At 38.3% G+C, this 17,271-nt stretch overlaps 1 protein-coding gene across 1 annotated transcript in view; it reads left to right on the forward strand.

Moving 5' to 3' along the window:
* The window catches only part of PLCL1 (phospholipase C like 1 (inactive)), an 86,366-nt gene that overhangs the window by 27,122 nt on the left and 41,973 nt on the right, over window positions 1–17,271 (forward strand). Inside the window, exons 3-4 of the mRNA XM_062201298.1 lie at window positions 3,514–3,589; window positions 8,152–8,261. Coding sequence (XP_062057282.1) covers window positions 3,514–3,589; window positions 8,152–8,261 — 186 coding nt within the window. The remainder of the gene's footprint in view (window positions 1–3,513; window positions 3,590–8,151; window positions 8,262–17,271) is intronic.

A 17,271-nucleotide genomic window follows, 5' to 3' on the forward strand; every position in this document is an offset into this window, starting at 1 on the left:
CTCCAATCTTATTTAGACAAGGTCATAGTCATAGTCATAGTGGAAGTTCTCTCCTCCCTTCAGAGAAAGGTACCTCTTTATTTGATGGCCCATTCTTTCCACTGGGATTTCACTCACAGAGATCTTTCATTTAGGGCTTTTTTTTGTTGTTTTGTTTTTTTCCAGAGTGTCTTGGCTTTCCATGCCTAAAATACTCTCATGGGCTTTTTATGCAGATCCGAATGCCTTAAGGGCTGATTCTGAGGTCAGAGTGCTATTTAGGATATCTGCCATTCTATGAGTCTGCTGTGTATACTGCTTCCCACGTTGGATTGTTCTCTCCTTTTTAATTCTATCAGTTAGTATTAGCAGACACTAGTCTTGTTTGTGATCCCTTTGACTCTTAATCCTATCATTATGATCAATTGTGAACTGAAACTGATCACTTGGACTAGTGAGATGGCATTGGTACATGCCGCCTTGATGGGATTGAATTGGAATCCCCTGGTACGTTTCTAACTCTACCATTTGAGGCGAGTCCAGTTGAGCATGTCCCAAACTGTATATCTCCTCCTTCTCTTATTCCCACTCTTATATTTAACAGGGATCACTTTTCAGTTAAATTTAAACCCATTTAAGAGATGGGCCAAGGACCTCAATAGACATTTTTTAAAAGAGGAATTTCAAATGGCCAACAGGCACATGAAAAAATGTTCAGGACCACTAGCGATTAGGGAAATGCAAATCAAAACCACAATGAGGTTTCACCTCACTCCAGTTAGAACGGCTCACAATCAGAAATCTACCAACAACAGATGCTGGAGAGGATGTGGGGAAAGAGGGACACTAACCCACTGTTGGTGGGAATGCAAACTGGTAAAGCCACTATGGAAGTCAGTTTGGAGATTCCTCAGAAACCTGAATATAACCCTGCCATACAACCCAGCCATCCCACTCCTTGGAATTTACCCAAAGGAGATTAAATTGGAAAATAAAAAAGCTGTCTGCACCTTAATGTTTATTGCAGCTCAATTCACAACGTCTAAGACCTGGAATAAACCTAAATGTCCATCAACAATAGACTGGATAAAGAAATTATGGGACATGTACTCTATAGAATACTATAGAGCAGTAAAAATTAATGAAACCTGGTCATTTGCAACAAAATGGAGGAATCTGGAAAACATGCTGAGTGAATGAAGCCAGTCCCAAAGGGACAAATATCATATGTTCTTCCTGATCAGTGACAACTAACTGAGAGTATAAAAGGAAACCTGTTGAAGTGAAATGGACACTATGAGAAACAATGACTTGATCAGCCCTTGTCCTGACTGTTGAGGAACAACTTACTATTTTATTTCTTTTAGTATTTTTGTTCTACTTAATACCATTGGTTGAACTCTGTAATTAACACACAATTACTTAGGTATTTAAATTAAGCTCTGTATAAGGCTTTCAACAAAGAGCACATTCAAAAGGATGATTAAGAGAGTAAATGAAGAAACTATTTATAAAGATATGGGCCAGGGATAGAGGGCCAAGAGTGGATAGTGAGCATTCAAGAATTGGCAATGATGGTAGAAAGCTGCCATCAGGCCTAAAAGAGTAAGGGAAGGAGCCATTACTGGCACTCAGTAATATCTATACCTGCCACCTATGAGGAACTGTGGCCCCTTGCAAAGTAGAAGTTGTCAAACCATAGCCCAACTGGGAAGGAACTATCTAGGGAGTAACTACCACAAACCACTATTTTCCTGCCTGCTGCCCTTGGCCCCTTGCTGGTGGTTCCCACTGGCTGATTGCAATAAGAAGTCAGAAGGCAAGGAAACCTGGTTGGTGTTGACCATAAAGATCCACCTCTTCAGCACAGAGCATGATTGAGAGAGTAACTGGTGGGACAAACAGAATACTCAGCACAGGTAACTCTTATTTTGAGAATTTATTCATTCATAAACTCTATATGCATACTAACATCCAATATATACATAAGAAAACATTGAAAACAGAAACTAGGATAGGATTTTAAAATATTTTTAGTTATAAATCTTTGTGCTCTTCCAATGTAATTGAATATATCATAGTTGATATACTGTCATTTTCACATCTTGATGTGGCTGATAAAATTGTTGTTTATAGGCATTGTGCTTCGTCTTGGAAAGTTGAAAGACTTACTTCAGTTTAAAAGTTTTATTCAGTCCAGATCTCTGTTGGTGTAGAGTTTATGTTTCATAGTCAATTTAGCCCTCCAAATAGACTCAACCACTTCAGGCAGAAGGTATGAATAATTGATTTTTGTTTGATTAAATTGATTATCATGATATTTTATGCATTCATTTGAGTAGGTGTCCTTGCTGAACCATAAGCTCTGTGATGCTATAGGCACATCCGTGCTTGATCCTCAGTGTTGAACCCCTTATAATTATAGTGACTGTACCATTGATATTTCTTAAATAAGTGAATGATATGTTTTATTCCTATTAGTTTTTAAGGTACTAAAATTTGTGACTCAAAGCTCTTTTCTGTTAAATGTTTTTTGACATCACCCACTTTGTATTTTAAAAGTGACTATACAAGACTGTAATATGTTAAGCAGCATTTATTCATTGTGAGAGCAGGAAATATGTCCTATTCAAGATCTTTTGTGTTCATCTTGGATTTTACCTTGAACAACTTTTGGATCATTTATCCAGACAGATTAACATGGAATAACCAGATGAACTGGGACCTTTACTTAGAATAAAAGAAGGCTGGAAACTCAGGATCTGTTAGTTCAGTTTGTCTATTGTTTGCCTTTATTTAGTTACTTTTGCATTTCCAAAGAGCCCCAATCCTCTATCTTTCTGATCACAAATCACAATATGTAGTTGTCATCTTCTCCATTTCTTCAGATACAGGTTCTTTTCTCCATTAGCACAAGGTTGTCTTATTTCCCTACTTCATTTAGTATGTTGGTTACCTCTTAGGCATATTTACTTTCTACCTAAATGTAGAGTGCAAAGATAACCATTTCAGTATTACTGTCTCCATGCTCAATTTAGTTCCTTGCTTTGAAATCTGATCCAGTTCTTGTTCTTGCCAGTGGAGCCACCCAAATCCAAGGTGCCAATTTCATTTATATAATCAGTAGTGCTTTTGCTCATTATTAGGTGAATCCATATTCTGGTTCTCATTAGTATTATTCGAATAGCACTTTCCTTGACATTGCAGCAACCTTTAGGGAAAAGGGGTGGAATGAGAGGTGTTCATGAATATGCCCTGTGACTTAAAGAATGCAAGTACATTTATTTACTGGTCATTTGACACTCACTGTATGCCAGGCATGTTACATAACTGGAGCAATCATAAGGAAGGTGATTCTAGCTTTGGTGTTAGAACAGGTGAGGGTTGGAACACAGATTCTCCTTCCCTCTCCCATCTCTTAGTTGCTGCCATTGCTCTCCATTTCTGAAAGTATCACGTGGGTCTCTATGTCATCTTAATGAGCCAGTTTAAGAATGCTTGACAAGTACCTTTTCGATATTTATTTTGTGACAGATGATTCAAGAAAGCCGGTTTCTCATAGAAATGGCAGACACAGTCCAAGAAAAGATCATACAATGTCAGAAAGCAGGTAATAACTTGTTTCTATTTTGTTTGTAAACTATAATGATAATTCTTGACAGTCTTAAAAAAGTTCTGTTCTCTCAAAATTCAAATATTTTGTGGTATTATATAACTATTGTACTTTAAGTTACACTTAAGTCTTTGTTTAGTACAGAAGAAATCCAGATGATTAATAGGTAAGTTCTATGTGTGTATATTGGTGAGTGGTATCTGAAGATGTTTAGATGGATGAAGATTTCTGAATCCATATCAAAACTTTTACTACTGATATGGAAGCTATGGTTCTATTTGGCCCCTTAAAATCCATTTCAACAGTTTGAACTATAATCCTATTAATCTTCTATGTTGATGTCCCATCTACTAGTCCTCACTTTAGATTTGTTCTTTCTTTAAGGATGGCTATATGTCTATGAGAGCACCTCTGTTTATTAACATTTATCAATATGCACTCCTGTGATTTTATCTCTTAGATCCATGTGCTCCTATATCCACACACATACAATAGTATCAATGGTGAGGAAGATGACAACAATGACAGTTACTTTACAAATATACATACATAGTTTTGAGCAAAAACACTATCTTAATTGTAATAACAACTATGCAAGGTTCTCATCCTTATATCCAATTTGTAGATGAGGTATCTGAGATTCTTAGAGAATTATCAAAGATCCCATATCATCACATGGTGAAACTGGCCTTTAAATCTAGAACACAGTCTAAAGATGATATGTACTCTATAGACTACTAATCAGCAGTTAAAAAATGAAATCTAATCATTTTCAACAAAATGGAGGAATCTGGAAAACATCATGCTGAGTGAATGAAGCCAGTCCCAAAGGGACAAATATCATATGTTCTCCCTGATTGGTGACAACTAACTAAGCACCTAAAAGGAAACCTGTTGAAGTGAAATGGACACTATGAAAAACAATGTCTTGATCAGCCCTTATCCTGACTGTCGAGGAACAACTTGCTATTATATTCCTTTTATTATTGTTTTGTTCAATGTAATACCATTGGTTAAACTCTTTAATTAACACATAATTATTCTTAAGTGTTTAAAATAAACTGAAGGTTATCCCTGTTAAATATAAGAGTGGGAATAAGAGAGGGAGGAGATGTACAGTTCGGCACATGCTCAATCGGACTTGCCCCAAACGGTAGAGTTAGAACCGGGTTCTAGTCCCGGTCGGGGCACCGATCCTGTCCCGGTTGCCCCTCTTCCAGGCCAGCTCTCTGCTGTGGCCAGGGAGTGCAGTGGAGGATGGCCCAAGTGTTTGGGCTCTGCACCCCATGGGAGACCAGGATAAGCACCTGGCTCCTGCCATCGGAACAGCGCGGTGCGCCAGCCGCAGCGCGCTACCGCGGCGGCCATTAGAGGGTGAACCAACGGCAAAGGAAGACCTTTCTCTCTGTCTCTCTCTCTCTCTCACTGTCCACTCTGCCTGTCAAAAAAAAAAAAAAAAAAAAAAAAAAAAAAAAAAAAGAAATGTGCCAGGGGATTCCAATTCGATGCCATCTTACTTGTTAAAGTGATCAGTTTAAGTTCATAATTGATCAAAAAGATATCATTAAGTGTCAAAGAGATTACATAAATAAGACTAGTGTCTGCAAATAATTGATAGAATTAAAAAGGATACAACAGTCCAACATGGGAGGCAGGATACACACCAGACTCATAGAAGGGCAAAAGCCCTAAACAGCACTCTGGCCTCCAAATCAGCTCCTAAGGCATTCAGATCTGGCTAAACAGCCCATGAGAGTTTTGCAGGCATGGAAAGCCAAGATATTGTGGCAAAAAAAAAATGACCTAAATGAAAGATCTCTGAGTGACATCCCAGCAGAAAGAACGGGCCATCAAAGAAGGCAGTACCTTTCTCTGAAGGGAGAAGAGAACTTCCACTTTGACTATGGTCTTGTCTAAATAAGATTGGAGTTGGTGAACTCAAGAGGCTTCCATAGCTTTGGCAGCTCATGACAAGAGCCTCGGGTGATTACTGACATCATAAATAAGAATGTCAATTGTTAACAACTGGAGTCACTGTGCACCTGCTCTCCATGTAGGACCTTTGCCCTTAATGTGTTGTACTATGAGAATTAATGGTAAAACCACTACTCCACCAGTACTGTATACTGTATACTGTACCAGTACTGTGTGTTTGTGTGGGTGCAGTCTGTTGAACACTTTACTTAGTCTAAGTTGATCTTCTGTATATAAAGATAATTGAAAATGAATCATGATGAAGACTGGGATGGGAGAGGGAGCGGGAGATGGGATGTTGCGGGTGGGAGGGAGGTTTTGGGGGGGAAAAGCCATTATAATCCAAAAGTAGTACTTTGGAAATTTATATTTATTAAATAAAAGTTGAAAAAAAAGATGGTATTCTTAACTGACTAGATGGCAGATTTAGATATTTCAGTTGACAGAAAGCCCAAAGATAGTAAGACTCAATACTTCTATGCTATGCTGTTCTGAGAGCTTTATATATGCTGGATCATTTAATCTTCATTAAAATCTCATGAGGTAGAATCAGCCCTTAAGGCATTCAGATCTGACTGAAGAGCCCATGAGAGTATTTTAGGCATGGAAAGCCAAGACACTCTGGGGGAAAAAAAAAAAAAAGAAAACCTAAATGAAAGATCTCTGCGAGTGAGATCCCAGTGTAAAGAAAGAACGGGGCCACCAAAGAAGGAGGTACCTTTCTCTGAAGGGAGGAGAGAACTTCCACTTTGACTATGACCCTATCGGAATAAGATCAAAGTCAGCGAACTCTAAAGGCTTCCATAGCCTTGGCAACTCATGGCTAGAGCCTAGGGAGATTACTGACACCATAAACAAAAGTGTCAAATTGTTAAGTCAACAACAGGAGTCACTGTGTACTTACTTCTCATGTGGGATCTGTTCTTAATGTGTTGTCCAATGTGAAGTAATGCTATAACTAGTACTGAAACAGTACTTTTACACTTTGTGTTTCTGTGTGGGTGCAAACTGATGAAATCTTTACTTAGTATATACTGAATCGATCTTCTGTATATAAAGATAATTGAAAATGAAAAAAAAACTTGGTTTTAAATTGGAAATTGCATATAAAATTAATCAATTTAAAAAAATATCATGTAGGATCTCTGTCCTTTATGTGCTGTACATTGTGATTTAATGCTATAACTAGTACTCCAACAGTATTTTTCACTTTGTGTTGCTATGTGGTTGCAAACTGTTGAAATCTTTACTTAATATATACTAAACTGATCTTCTGTATATAAAGAGAATTGAAAATGAATCTTGATGTGAATGGAAAGGGAGAGGGAGCGGGAAAGGGGAGGGTTGCGGGTGGGAGGGAAGTTATGGAGAGGGGGAGCCATTGTAATCCAAAAGCTGTACTTTGGAAATTTATATTCATTAAATAAAAGTTTTTTTAAAAAAAGAAATGCCATGAGGTAAACTTGTTGTTTCCAGCATTTCACTAGTGAGGAAACTGAAGCCCAGAGAGTTTCAAGGACTTGCTGGGACTCACATAGCTAGTAAATGGCAGAGCCAGAATGTCAGCCTCAGTCAGGCTCCTTGCCATGTGCTATGTTTATGCTCCTTTAATAAAAATACAACAATAGAATAGGAATTGCAGAAAATGCTGCTCCTGAATGTATCTGCACTGTTCAACTCAATGTGTCTGGGCAATACAGTGGCTGTGTCTGGATGCCATCCTTAAAGAACAATCATTAGTGGCTGACACATGTTAGAATATTTAATATGGAAAAAGAAGGCTCAAGGGGATTTAATCATTATCTTTCTTCAAATACCTAAAGGGCTGCAATGTGGAAAAGAGATTAGACCTTGCAGATCTGGGTCCATTCAGCACAGAGTAGAAGTTCCAGGAAAGAAGATTTTTGACTCAAGATCAATAGTAGATTTCCAAAGACGGAATGAACTGTCCATAAGACAACATGATCCCCATCCCTGAAGTGCTAATTCAAAGTTCAAAGGCTTGAAAGACAGATGATGGTGATTTTTTTTTTGTAGTATTCAAGCTTGAGTGAATGTTTGAACTAAAAATATCTGAAGGCCATTCATTCCTAAATCTTAAACACCTGGATGTTTCCAGAATGCTATTTTTAAAAACATCTTTTTATTTTTAGTCAGCATGTACTAATTAGTGATTGTTATCTCTGTGGGCTTCAGGGTATGTTGTTATGGGGGTAGTTCATAAGAAAAGTAAGATACATGCATTCCTCACCTGTGGTTGCCATTCCCACATCACATCAGACCATTTTATCCAAAAGCCAAGAACAGGACAAACAAGTTGAAGTAATTTGTTAGAAGAATTTCCGTCTTAACTTCTCCCATCTTTATCTATGGCTGCTCAAGTGTAATTTAACCAAATGCATTGAAGATTGTTAGTTTTCTCCTTTTTAGTGAAATGAACAGAATGGAAAGGATAATTCAATTTAGGGCTTTAGAAATTAGAGTGCACAGGAATGTGAAGTAATACTTACTGACAATATTTTCATAGCAAAATGCCCATTTTCCTGGAATTTACACTGAGATGGCTTATATGTTCTTTTTCAAAGGAATGGAGTTCCACGAAGAACTTCATAATTTGGGGGCAAAAGAAGGCTTAAAAGGAAGAAAACTCAACAAAGCAACTGAGAGCTTTGCTTGGAACATTACAGTATTGAAGGTAGGAGAAATACCCAGATGTCCCTTTGCCTGCATTTTTCTCCTCATTTCTTCATTGGGTAGGGAAGCATCAGTGGTTAAATACAGTGATTTGCATTTTAAGTCTTGTGCAGCCTGGTCACCAGGTTTGTGCTCTCAGGGGTGGGAAGATGTACTTTGAGATGGACACACTTTTTACTGAATGGGGAAGTCAGGTTTGTGGTGAGAGTAGAGGATGGCACGTGTGAGAATTCCATTGCCTGGTGTTTGTGTATGTGTGTTTCTAATCTCATGAGCACTTCTGTTCACATCAACATGGCTCTTCTTGTTTGTGGGAAAAATAATGCCAAATGTTTCTGGGGAAGGTTCCAACACAAGTAATTTGGAAAAGACTTAAACTACAGAGTATCTGGGACCATTTAGGGATTTTATTTTAAGAACAGGCCCTATAAATATGTTTTTCAAAACTGCTTCAGAAATCAGGTTAAGATCATGAATTGCTCTCTGCTGAAAATTAATTTTAGGATTTTGAAGCAAAAATGCCACTTTTTACGTTTTCTTACATGAAAGGAAGAATGATTTGGGTAGATGGAGTGATTTTTTTCTGACAGTGTGATGGGAGAAAACAGCCACAAATGAATAATATTTGATGACACTTAAAAAACACCTACTATGGGCCAAGCAATGTTTTATGAGGTTTATATGAATTAACAACTTAGTACTTACAACCATGATTCTCATTTTACAAGTAAGAAATTGAGGCATAGAAATCTTGTTTATTACCCAAGATCACTCACTAGTAAATGGTGGAGCTGGAGATGGAACTCAGGCAGCATGGCTTCAGAGCATATATCTTTAGTCTGTTCTGCAGAGATGCTACACATGTTTATGTGAAAGTGCTAGATGGACTGTAAAACAGATGACAAATGTCTATTAAAAATTCCATCCACAGATATGTACTGGGGTCTGTGCTAGGTACTGGGGATGCATGGAGAGCAAAAGAGAAACAGATCTTGATCTCACGTAATTAACAGTTTTGGGCCAGTGTGGGAGGAGGATAAGTAGGTATGGGAGGAGAAGCACCATTTGCTTAAGGTACTGGATGAACTATAGCTATAATGATATTCTCACCCTAGAGTATAATATGGCAGCATGAAACCTGATACAAGAACTTTCTGTTCAGTAGACATTTATGCAGACTTGTTAATGTGGCAATCACTGAGAAAAGTGCTAGGGATGCATATATCAGGCATGTTAGCTGGACTTCCAGGGTTAGTCTACAAGAGGAGATAGACATGCAATGAACAATGGTGTCAATCATTTAACGCCTAACGCGTGACCGACACTCAAGGCTAAGTGGTTTATACACATTTTATATTTCTTCCTTGTGGCAGCAGTGGGACCTTGCAGCCACATATCCTGACCCTGATAATTACTCTCCCCATCTCACAGATGAGGACATTGAGGCTTATGGGGATTTTAGGTTTCTTTCTTGAAGTCACGCAGCTAGCTAGTAAATGGCAGAACTGAGTTTTTAAAAGCTCGTCCTGAGGATCTAACCACTACCCTCTACTTCTTCCTGTAAAACTCAGTCCATGTGGCTGAGTCTCATTGAGTCCAGGTAACCTCATACAGAGAGAAGGCTCTGTGTGTAGAATGCTTGACAGCAGTGAGTCTTTTGGTTAAGTTATGTGATCATCCTGAGGGGGTGATAATGCCTCATCTGGATTTTGTGAAAATTAAATGAGAGAATATAGACAAAAGATCCCAGTCAAACACACATAATTAGACAGTATGTATGTGAGCTATTACTTTTCATTTGTTTGTCACACGAGGGTGATCACTGGAAGATCAAGATTTTTTTGGTTGCTTTGATTTGTTTCCTTGTTAGCGTCTGACGTAAACTCGCTCAGGGTTTTCTGAGGTTAGTTTGTGTGCTTGTTTGGTTTAGTGACAGGAGCTGATTGCTAGATATAGCTGAGTAAATGCTGTGCAAATCAATCCCAGACAGTTTTCAAAACAGAATTGATTTTCTGTGTTAGGTTTCTGGCATTTCATTTTGAGCTCTAGGAACTTCACTAAGAGTTGTGGACTTTTCCAAGCTTCAGTATTTCCTTTTTCATTCTCTGTATTTAGTGGGCCTGTTAATCAGATGTCTTTTTCCCCAGAGCCAGACAAATGACCTCTTTGGAATTTGAATTTTAGCTGTGGGGTAAGGAGAGTGGGCTCTGTTGTAGTAGACTGTTTATTCCACTAGTGTTACTCTGAGAAGATCTCATCTTCCATAAGACTCCTTTTGTTCTTATATGTTAGCTCTCGAATGCTTAATCTCTACTTGGTTTTCCAGCACTGCTGTTGATTTTCAGAGCTTCCCATAGCCTTTCAATAAATGTTCTTGGGGCAGGCATTTGGCTTAGTGATTAACATGCTGATTAAGATGTCTGTGGTTCATATTAGTGTGCTAGGTTCCTATCCTGGCTTCAGCTCCTGCCTCCTGCTGATGCAGAACCAAGGAGGCACCATGTGATGGGTCAAGTGGTTGAGTTCCTGTCACCTATGTGGAAGATCCAGACTGAATTCCTGGTTCTCAGCTTCAACCTGGCCTAGTCCCAGGCATTGTGGATATTTGAAAATTTAACCAGTGAATGGGAACCCTTTCTCTGTCTCTGAAAAAAAAAATTAAAAATGTGATTTTTACTGAATTCACTATAGTAAAATTACTTTGCTTACAATTGGTTGAATTAGTAATAACCACCCAGATAACATGTTGTCACTGAATTAGTAGAAATGGCAGGGCTCATATATATAATTCTACATTGCCTGCAGAGAAAATCTTTAAACACAATTTGGATGAGCATTGCTCACTTTATAGGGAGAAAGGATGGGGATTTACCAGAAGTGTTTAAATATATGGGTTTATATTTATAAAAATATTTAATTCCAGTGTAATTTCCAATAAATAAGGGAGGAGCTGGAAACTATGAGAAGTATATCCTCAGGAAAATGGTGTTTGGCAGCATGGAGTGATGGAAAGGGGCATTGGCTCTAGAGCAAATTGAGATGAAACTAAAAAATGAATTACATGAATCTGATATTAATAAATGACAGGGAAGCTGGAGAAAATTTCCAGAGAGAAAAATAAGTAGATGTACAATATAATAAATAAGAATTGTGTTCAAATTTTTCCAAAGATTAAGACATAGATTGTATTAAGGAGACTGAAATCAGATGGTTCTAAAATTTCACTCACATGTATTTTTCTTTCTGGTCCTATGCATGAGCCCAGAGCAGGGACTTGCTTAGCTGATCCTTTGCATTTACCCACACTTCTGCTATATGTCCATATGCAACTCTAACAGTGTTTTTCCTCTACCTTTCTTTCTTTTTCATTAGTGTATACAAAATTGAACTCCTTAAATAGCCAGTGTATTCATCTGTGATGATATGATAATGCATGTCACAGTGACTCACTCCTAAGTACCCTCTCAAGCTAATCATTGGCCTAAGATAATCATTGGTCTAGTTCCATTCAATGCTTTCTTCATACATTTACAGTCCCTTTCATCTGTCGCTTTTTCCATGCCATTCTTCAGAGTTTTGTATCTTAGTTCATTTGTGCTGCTATCACAAAGTACCCAAGACTGGGTAGCTTATAGACACAGAAATTTATTTCCTGTAGCCCTAAATGCTGGGAAATGTATAATTAGGGAGCTGGAAAGTATGGTGTCTGCTGAGAGCCTGGTCTCTTGTTTCCAGAATGATGTGTTGTTGCTGCGTCCTCCAGAGGGGATGAGTGCGGCATCCTCACATGATGGAAGGGATGGAAGAGTATAATAGACAAAGGTGCCTACCAAGTTCCCCAAAGTCCTTTTATTAGATTCTACTCTCCTCCTTGAAGGTGAAGCCCTTGTGCCTAATAGCCTTCTAAAGGCCCACCCCTTAATATTATTGCATTGGGAATTAAATTTCAGCATGAATTTTGGAAGGAATACATTCAAACCACAGCATTTCTGCTATTATCATAATGTTTAAATCTCACAGTGGAAATTTTTCCTGTTCTTTAAGCCTTCCTGAAAAAGATCCTATAATATCATTTATGTAGCCAAAATATTATAGTAAGTTGTTTTAATCTTTTAAAGTATTTTATTCATGAGAGTTTTGAAGATCTCTTGGAAGAGAGATATGAACTTGGAATATGTCACTGATAAAAAGACTATTTGCATGAACTAAAATTCACATAAAGTCTTGAACTCCATCCAGAGTGGTCTGACTTTTTATTTACAAAAAGAACTCTATTGTAAGGTTGTCACAACTATAATGCTGAGGTTAGAATGAAAGAATAGCATTTTAGTGAGCTTCCTCAATATATATTTTACTAACATGACCTATTGGCTATTTTAAAGAACTAAATTCTGCTAACTTTACGTTTTAAAAAAAGTTTTCATGCAAAAAAACTTCAAATTTATCAGGTTAGAGAAGTATCAAGAAGAGATTTATAAAAATAATGTTGAATAAATACAATCAGAAAACATTTTATTATAAAGGAAAATCTATGAAGTAGGTGATCACTGAAGCTTAAAGAAGAAATAAGGCCGGCGCCGTGGCTCAATAGGCTAATCCTCCACCTTGCGGCGCCAGCACACCGGGTTCTAGTCCCAGTCGGGGCGCCGGATTCTGTCCTGGTTGCCCCTCTTCCAGGCCAGTTCTCTGCTGTGGCCCGGGAGTGCAGTGGAGGATGGCCCAAGTGCTTGGGCCCTGCACCCGCATGGGAGACCAGGAGAAGCACCTGGCTCCTGCCATCGGATCAGCGCGGTGCGCCGGCCACAGCGCGCCAGCCACGGCGGCCATTGGAGGGTGAACCAACGGCAAAGGAAGACCTTTCTCTCTGTCTCTCTCTCTCACTGTCCACTCTGCCTGTCAAAAATAAATAAAGAAAGAAAGAAAGAAAGAAGAAATAAAAAAGCTAAGTTGCTGCCTTCTTATTTGTTCATGAATTTCATGGATTCCTAGTTGAGTGACATGTAGTAAAAAAATGAATAAAATATAACTTCATCAATGTTCACTCCTATTAAATATACATTTGTACTTTTTCTATATGGATTTTCACTTATAATTGAATGCATTTTAGGGTGTGTCATAAAACTGGGCCTCTCTTACAGATTTATGTTTAGTAAATGTGACTAATCTTTTTATAACTGACTTTTTGGCTTTCTACCACTACTTAAGCCTTTGTTTATATCTTAACAACATTTTCATTTTCCTTGAGAAGACTGGGAACAGAAGTTTCTCATTCCTCCTTCTTGGGTAGTTGTCTTTCTAACTCAGTAGATTGCTTCATTGAATCCCAAATTTCAGACCCTCATAGCTCTGGGGAATCTTGGTACATGTGGAAAATTATATACATGTCAGTGTAGTAATTATGCTTTTTAAAAGAGCCTGAGAAAATATGTACAGCTGATGCTCCATGAAGAAAGGGAAGAATGTGATGGGCTAATGGGGAAAAGAGTGTGAGGAAGAGACATCCACATATGAAAGATAGAGGGAGATCAAGAATGATAAGTAGTAGCTTTGCCCTGCCATTTCCCAAAGATATTTTCTAATATATGCTTTGAACTTCCTGTGATCTCCTGCTGTGAGGTTTTCTTCCTTTACCTTCTTTCATATTGATGACGGTGTTTCTGTGTTTCTGTGTGTAACACATCTTTAAGCATCTTTTGTAGGGCTGGACAAGTGGCAACAAATTCTTTCAATTTCTGTTTGCTATGAAAGCTCTTTATTTCACCTTCATTCATAAAGGAGAGCTTTGCAGGATATAATATTCTGGGCTGGCAGTTTCTCTCTCTTAGTACCTGGGCTATGTCTTGCCATTCCCTTCTAGCTTGTAGGGTTTCTGGTGAGAAGTCAGCTGTGAGTCTAATTGGAGATCCTCTGAGAGTAATCTGACGTTTCTCTCTTGCACATTTTAGAATCTTTTCTTTATGTTTCACTGTGGTGAGTTTGATTACAACATGTCGTGGTGAGGATCTCTTTTGGTCATGTTTACTAGGGGTTCTATGAGCTTCCTGTACTAGGATGTCTCTGTCCTTCTCCAAACCCGGGAAGTTCTCTGCAAGTATCTCACTAAAAAGGCCTTCTAATCCTTTCTCCCTCTCCATGCCTTCAGGAACTCCTAGAACCCGAATGTTGGGTTTTTTAATAGTATCCTGTAGATTCCCAACCATATTTTTTAGATTTCTAATTTCCTCTTCTTTTCTTTGGTTTGACTGTATACTTTCCTCTGCTATGTCTTCTAAGTCTGATATTCTCTCTTCTGTTTCACTGACTCTGTTTTTAAGGCTCTCTAATGTGTTTGTCATTTGATCTATTGAGTTCTTCATTTCATTTTGATTTCTCTTCATTATCACACTTTCCTGTTCTACTAGTTTCTGCATTTCATTTTGGTTCCTCTTTAAGATTTCATTTTCTCAAAGGAGATTTTCTATCCTGTCCAATAAGGATTTCTGTAGCTCAAACATTTGTTTTTGAAAACTTCTAATTGTTCTTATCATAAATTTTTTGAAATCCGTATCTTGCATTTCTTCCATCTCATCATCTTCATAATCTTGGTTTGGGGTGTCTTGTTCATTTGGGTGAGTCCTAATGTCTTCCTTGTTCTTGTTTCCTCGGTTTCTGCATTTGTTGCTTGGCATTGTGGAGATATTCTTTGGATTCTTCTTCCGTCGCTGTGGTGTTTTTTTCTTGTTACACTATGACTGTATTAAGTGGACTATCTGCTTTTGATGGAGCCTAAGAGGCTTGAGATGGGTGTGGCCTGACAGTCAAAAACAATGAAATCAGGTCATTTGCAACAAAATGGAGGAATCTGGAAAACATTATGCTGAGTGAAATAAGCCAGTCCAAAAGGGACAAATATCATATGTTCTCCCTGATCGGCGACAATTAACTGAGCACCAAAGGGGAAACCTGTTGAAGTGAAATGGATACTATGAGAAACAGTGACTTGATCAGCCCTTATCATCACTGTTGATGTACAATTTAATACTATATCCCTTTTAGTGTTTTTTTTTTTCTAGTACTATTGGTTGAACCCTGTAATTAACGCACAATTATTCTTAGGTGTTTAAATTTAACTGAAAAGTGATCCCTGTTAAATATAACAGTGGGAATAAGAGAGGGAGAAGATGTACAATTTGGGACATGCTCAATCGGACTTGCCCCAAATGGTGGAGTTAGAAATGTGCCAGGGGATTCCAATACAATCCCATCAAGGTGGCATGTACTAATGCCATCCAAGTGATCAATTTCAGTTCACAATTGATTGTACTTATAGGTCTAAGAGTCAAAGGGATCACAAACAAGACTAGTGTCTGGTAATACTAACTGACAGAATAAAAAGGAGAGAATGATCCAACATGGGAAGCGGGATACACAGCAGACTCATAGAATGGCAGATGTCCTAAACAGCACTCTGGCCTCAGAGTCAGCCCTTAAGGCATTTGGATCTGGCTGAAGAGCCCATGAGAGTATTTTAGGCATGGAAAGCCAAGGCACTCTGGCAATAGAAAAAAAAGAAGACCTAAATGAAAGACCTCTGTGAGTGAGATCCCAGTGGAAAGAATGGGCCATCAAAGAAGAAGGTACCTTTCTCTGAAGGGAGGAGAGAACTTCCACTTTGACTATGACCCTGTCTGAATAAGATCGAAGTCAGTGAACTCAAAAGGCTTCCATAGCCTTGGCAACTCATGATTAGAGCCTAGGGAGATTACTGACGCCATAAACAAGAGTGTCAAATTGTTAAGTCAACAACAGGGGTTACTGTGTACTTACTCCCCATGTGGGATCTGTTCTTAATGTGTTGTGCAATGTGAATTAATGCTATAACTAGTACTGAAACAGTATTTTTACACTTTGTGTTTCTGTGTGGGTGCAAACTTATGAAATCTTTACTTAATATATACTAAATTGATCTTCTGTATATAAAGATAATTGAAAATGAATCTTGATGTGAATGGAATGGGAGCGGGAGCGGGAGATCAGAGGGGAGCGAGTGGGAGGGAAGTTATGGGGGGAGAACCATTGTAATCCATAAACTGTACTTTGGAAATTTTTATTTACTAAATAAAAGTTTAAAAAAAAGAGCAACAATTATTTTTCTCTCTGTTCTCAACCTAGTTTCCCAAGTATACTTTTCTTCTGGAAATAGAATGAGTTGACCAAGTGATATTACTAGTCCCATCTGCCTGTTAATCACAGTTCTCTGTAAATGAATCAGTTAACTTCCTTATTATTGATTCATCTCCTGTGAACTTGGTTAGCATGAATCAGTTCCCCAGGACCAGATCCATCCTGAGGGAAAGGATACAGTTCATCTCTTAGACAGATACCATGAGATCATAAAGTAAAAGAAAACAACAAAAACACCAGAGAAAAAGACCAGACCTGAGGTCCCATGGAATCCAGCCAGCCTCTTCTTGCTTCTCTTGGACCAGCTTTGCTGTTCACTAGCGTTTAGTCCAAAGTTGCCAGCCACCACTTCTCAATGAAACAGAGGAAGTTTCATTGATGTACTCCCAGCAAAAACTTTTCAGAGGCCATGATGCCCTCACACATACTCCACAGCCACAGTTCTGCTCATATTTCCCCTCTGCCCTTTTCAGCTGAGCTCTTGGAGTAGGATCCTGGAATCTTCTTCCTTTGAGAAGCAAACCTGAGCTGATTTAGAAATAGGAGGTTAAAGTTCCAAAAAGACAAATACCATATGTTTTCCATGTTCCATGGTAACTAAAAGAGTACCTAAAAGATAATATATAGGAGTGAAATTGACGCTTTGAGGTTCAATGATTTTTAATAGCCCTTGTTTCGACTGTTGAGGAGCAGTGTTTTTTTCTTCATACTATTTGTTGGACTCGTTATTTAGTGTAGGATTAATCTTATGAGTATAAAGTTAACTGAAAATAGATCTTTGTAAAAAATAAGAATGGAAATGGGAGAGTGAGGAGGAATAAAGGTGGGAGTATGGGCAGGAGGGAAAG

This window comes from Lepus europaeus, chromosome 1 (genome assembly GCF_033115175.1).
Source record: "Lepus europaeus isolate LE1 chromosome 1, mLepTim1.pri, whole genome shotgun sequence".
NCBI lineage: Eukaryota > Metazoa > Chordata > Mammalia > Lagomorpha > Leporidae > Lepus > Lepus europaeus.